Genomic DNA, 5,202 nt, shown 5'->3' with positions numbered 1-5,202 from the left:
GAACTTTTAAAGAGAAAACTGGAGAGGATCGAACAGACTCTAAACAAACTGAGTGAGTATCAGTTTCAAAGTTCACATTCTCACACGCTGACTTCTTTTCAACATTATTGATAAAGTTACCCTTCAGTGAAATAGCTTAACCTATTATTAGCTATCACATTGTAAAAATCCACCATTCACAAGAAATGTATGTGTGTCAAAAGTAAATGTGTACTCCCAATCTCATGGCTCTCTTTTTATGAATAGTTGCTCTGTTAAGTCATGGTGGTGTTGGTTGGTGGTTGGTCTGGAGGATGTTCTTCCAGTGTAGAGCAAAAGGCTATTGGGATTCTACATCGCCACCACTGCTACCATTACCTGAAAGCAGAACTGAATGAGACAGAGCAAGCCAAGACTGCTAACTATAAGGGTTGCAACCAATGAGAAATCTCCTTTCAATGCTTTTTCTTTATTGCATTGCATAAAAAAAGAATTGTCCACTAAGGTTTCCTGTGTATAGTTTTCTTGGCGAATGTTGCTGTTAAACACAGCTCGGTCCATCTCATATGGCATTGCTCTTCAAGCGTATTCATCCATTTTTCATTTTTATAGACATTGCTTTACCCTGCTCATGTTTTGGTTGTTGTATTTAATCATAACAAATAAGATAAGATAAATATAAATATGGCCATAATGAAGGTGGTGTTGTACATTTTTTTTCTTTTTCAATGTTAGGAACCCAAAGGGGGAAAGATGCATGCTAGATTTGATCTGTGTGACGAGTTTTTGAAGAGCACTTGATAAGTCAAAACAATTCTGTTAGCCAATTTCTTCTTCTTTTGCCCCAACAATGAATAACAGTTCTCATCCTTCTGTTTTTTAACCTCCACAAAAGCAAAGCTAACCGAGGTTTTAGGTCAAAAGAATTTCACAAATTCCATTTTACAAAATGTGGACAAAGAAGAAGAGAAGATCATTATGCCAAAGTTATACCCAAACTCCGTCCTGTTTACCAAGTGGGGCGATGGCCTGACAGAACAAGAGCAGAAGGAAGCTGAAGGTCTGTTTCAGATTTATGGATACAATGCTTTCCTGAGTAACCAGCTGCCACTTGACAGGAAGCTTCAAGACACAAGAGACAGCAGGTACATTTTGTTAATGAGATCCATGACGGTCAAGTATTTTTAGTTATTTATTTATTTTCTGCTGCAAATTCCAATGTTGTCATCCTTTGTCCTAGAAGAGCTTAAAACTATCTCACTACTCCCAAGTAAACCTCGAAAAACGGGGCTGGGCTAATGGTCTGTTTGAGCTTACTAAAACATTAATCTAATACACACCATCTCACGCCGTTTAGATGTCTGGCAAAGAAATATGCCAAAGATCTGCCGAGCATCAGTGTGATACTCATCTACATAAATGAGGCCCTGTCTGTCATTAAGAGAGCAATACAAAGTATAATCACCCACACTCCAAAGAAGCTGCTGAAAGAAATCATTCTGGTGGATGACTACAGCAATTACAGTAAGCTTACAAAGATAGTCCTCGCTAAGGTCACTCAGTATTTTGAACTACATCAGCTTTGTCACAGATCTCTATTTCAATTCCAGATGACCTTGGAAAACCCTTACAAGACTACATAGATCAAATTAACAAAGAGATGCCCGGATTATTGAAGAAAGTGAGACATACGCAACAAATGGGCTTATCACAGTCCCGGATATCCGGATGGGAGCATGCCACAGCTGACGTTGTGGCCATTTTAGATGCCCATATTGAAGCCACAGAAGGATGGTAAGTACATGTTTTAACTTTATGGTTTGTTTTTTTCCCCCCAGGAAAACAAGAGTAAAGTAGGAAGGCAGTCGAGGAACACATCCTCCACCAATCAAGTACCTGTTTCCCTCCTTATTTAATGAGTTATTTATTTTGCTAGCGCTTGAAGTTCAGATAAAAACAGTAATTTTGGATGAAATCTTATGAACTGAAAAATGACATACTGGAAAGTTCTCTTGGTGTCTCATTTGTTCCTCTTCTGCAGGGCAGAACCTTTGCTGGACAGGATCAAAGCTGACAGGACTGTTGTAGTGTCCCCTGTCTTTGATAAGGTCCATTTTGATGACCTACACGTGGAAAGATATATCCCATTTTCTCATGGCTTTGACTGGGCAATGTGGTGCACATACGAGCCCTTTAGCTCTGAGTGGGTAAAGAAGATGGATGAATCACAACCGGGGAAGTACGTGAAGCGTGCAAGCAAAGAGGCGATAGAGACAGCATCACAAAATGTATCTCAAGTGACATTGGATTGCAGACAATATAGGTAGAGAATTGTTGGGGAAAAAAACTCATGTGTTGGTTTTTGCACAGGAGTCCCTCTGTTATGGGAATCTTTGCAGCAGACAGAGCTTTTCTTGGAGAAATTGGTGGGCTGGATGGTGGGATGACAGTTTATGGTGGGGAAAATGTTGAACTTGGAATTCGTGTAAGTTATTAGTAATAATATTATAGTCCACGCTTTTAAACTATTTAAGATTGAAGATTTGCCGATCACGGCCGTCTGATCTGTGTCTACTCAGGTTTGGTTGTGCGGAGGAAGTATAGAGGTTGTGCCCTGTTCGAGGATAGCCCACATCGAGAGGGCCCATAAACCATATGCACCTGATCTCAGCCCTGCCATGAGAAGAAATGCTCTAAGGGTGGCAGATATCTGGTTAGATGAATACAAGAAAAATGTATTTATCGCGTGGAACATCCCACTGGAGGTTTGTATGATGATTTATAATCTGAAGTTTATGTTTAGTATAGAGATGGACCGATCCGATATTACGTATCAGTCTCGGTCCGATACTGACGTAAATTACTGGATCGCATATCGGAGAGAAATAAAAAATGTAATCGATCCATTAAATATCAAAAAAGTACCTCACAAAACTTGCGACACGCCGTAACTCACCTCATAACCGTAGCACTTTGGAGGAGTATGCATCACGTGATAGAGGGGCTGTGGCCTGTGAGACCTGTCGGTGGTCTGGTTGCGTATTTGTAGCCTCGCTACCAAACCAGCATTTCATCTCCGAGGAAGTGATCCCAGAGAGAAGTAAAGCAAGTGTGTAAGTTCATCTCTGAATGTTTGTAAAGCATTCCCACGTTAAGCTTATCAACCGATGTATGGAGCGACTGCCTCTCTCTCTCTCTCCTGCTGCTACTTCAATCATGAAACTGATCAATGATCAGCTGATCGGCTTTTCTGTCGTGAGTCCGTCTCTCTTGTTTGTTTTTGGCCCACTTCGTGCCAGAAAGAGGAAACCAGCGGCTGAGCAACAGCAGCACGTTTAAGCTTAGAATTTATTTAATATTACTTTCTACACCAGGATCTTTTTCTACGTAGCTGACGCTGGTAACTGTGCAGGGGCGGATCTAGCAAAGTTTAGCCAGGGGGGCCGATAGGGCATGAACAGGGAAAAGGGGGCACAAAGACATACTTTTCTTTCTTATTCTCATTTAAAATGTCGAGCTTTTAATAATTAATTATCTGAATCTTACACCCAAAGTTTTAATCTTGTGTAAAATATATAGAAGTCCATTACTGTATATAGTAACTATTAAGTCTAATATACCCTAGTAAGCTATAGTACTTTTTCCTTTGGGAAGGTACCATCTCTGCAGTTCTGTTGAAGAAAGATGTTGAATCTATTTAATTATTCTTGAAAAATAATTGATTTCTGTGCATTTTTTCACACTGCATCAAATTAAAGTTGATTACATCGATTAAGCATCATGAGGTGGAGGGGGGGGTGGGGGGTTCCCTTTTTTTTTTTTTTGCTGGGAGTTTTAGAGCTCGATTAGTTAGGATGCTTACTCTTTAAAATACCAGAATAGGGAGGATGGAGTAGATTTAATTTTATTAGATTGATCAGTGTTGCTGAACTATGAAATTTTTTGGGTGCAGTGTGTTTTTTGCATACAGGTATAACAGAATAGCTTTAGTGTTTTGTTTTGGTTTTAACTTAAGTATGAACTTATACAAAAAGCAGCAAGATATTAAAAAACTGTTTTATTGATTAAAAAACACACTATATCGCATTCATATCGGTATCGGCAGATATCCAAATTTATGATATCGGTATCGGACATAAAAAAGTGGTATCGTGCCATCTCTAGTTTAGTATATGTATTCTTCAGTGTTTTACTTGTCAAACTCATTAGATTATAAACAGAACATGTGAAATCTGTCCTTCGCACGAATACGCTGTAATATCTTGTATTCTTGAAACATTGTCTGTAAACAATACTGCATATCATGTGTGTTAATGATCTAAAGGTGTTTTCACCTAATTCAACTTCTTCACACACTTTTATTAATTTAAATTGTACCTACTGCACTCTTGCTTTTTTCTGTTTTGTATTGGATACTCATCTGAAATGTGACTAGATTTCGAAATAATTAGCTCAGTATGTGTAAATGCAACCCCTGTTAGCTTAATTTGCAATGTTTGTTTCCAGTTTTGTGCTAAGATTATGTCAGTTTGGCACAGATTTCCTTATATGGTCACTGCAGACATGAGGAGGCGGGGCTTTCAAGCACTGGGTTCTGATAAGAAAATGGTAGCTAATCAATCGAAAGTGGGCTTTCAGGGAGGGGAGTCTAATGGAAAATGTAACATGTTACTTCAGACAAAAGGTGAGGCTGTATTAAGTTATTGGGGGAGTCACCATATAGGCAGTGGCGTGTCTAGAAAATTCTTGTTGGGGGAGCCAGGTAGGGGCACAGATTTGGAGAAGGGTGGCAGATGTAATTGGCAGATAATGTTTAAAAAAAATTATACCAACCATTAACCATAATTCAATAATCCTGTAAACCTAATAACCGAATGCCCTTTTAACTCTTATTAGAATGAGATTTTAACCACTACGGTGCAAAGTTTTTAGATACTGCGTTGATAAAGTACAAGAGATACAATCAGTGCTTTGTCAGTGTTTACTCAGCATTCAAGGACAGCAATATTTGCATAGCATTTTTACTGACATGTAGTGCACATATGTTTTGGGCAAAAACATTTTTTAATATTAAAATACGAACATTTGTAACAAACAATTGACAAATTAGCCAGTTCCAATGTAAAACTTTATCTGCCTGTTAAAAAAAGAAGATAATCTTCTCATAAACTGGTGTTTGATTTTGAAACAGAAAAAAAGTGGGAAAACAACTGAAAAGACTAA

General features: G+C 38.5%; 1 protein-coding gene across 1 annotated transcript; it reads left to right on the top strand.

The window, feature by feature from the left end:
• Positions 1 to 613: 613 nt before the first annotated feature.
• LOC102296895 (probable polypeptide N-acetylgalactosaminyltransferase 8) lies at positions 614 to 2,744 on the top strand (the record flags this gene model as incomplete). Its single annotated transcript, XM_005950342.2, has 6 exons — positions 614 to 1,124; positions 1,337 to 1,503; positions 1,590 to 1,773; positions 2,021 to 2,218; positions 2,350 to 2,464; positions 2,559 to 2,744. Coding segments are annotated over exons 1-6 (1,017 nt in total), but the record flags the coding sequence as incomplete, so codon positions are not given.
• Between the last annotated feature and the right edge of the window lie 2,458 nt (positions 2,745 to 5,202).

Source organism: Haplochromis burtoni, unplaced genomic scaffold (assembly GCF_018398535.1).
Source record: "Haplochromis burtoni strain Fernald_Lab_line unplaced genomic scaffold, NCSU_Asbu1 Contig_774, whole genome shotgun sequence".
In the NCBI taxonomy this organism is placed as follows: Eukaryota; Metazoa; Chordata; class Actinopteri; order Cichliformes; family Cichlidae; genus Haplochromis; species Haplochromis burtoni.
The sequence above is the reverse complement of the archived record's forward strand: the minus strand, read 5'-3'. Positions and strand labels throughout refer to the sequence as shown.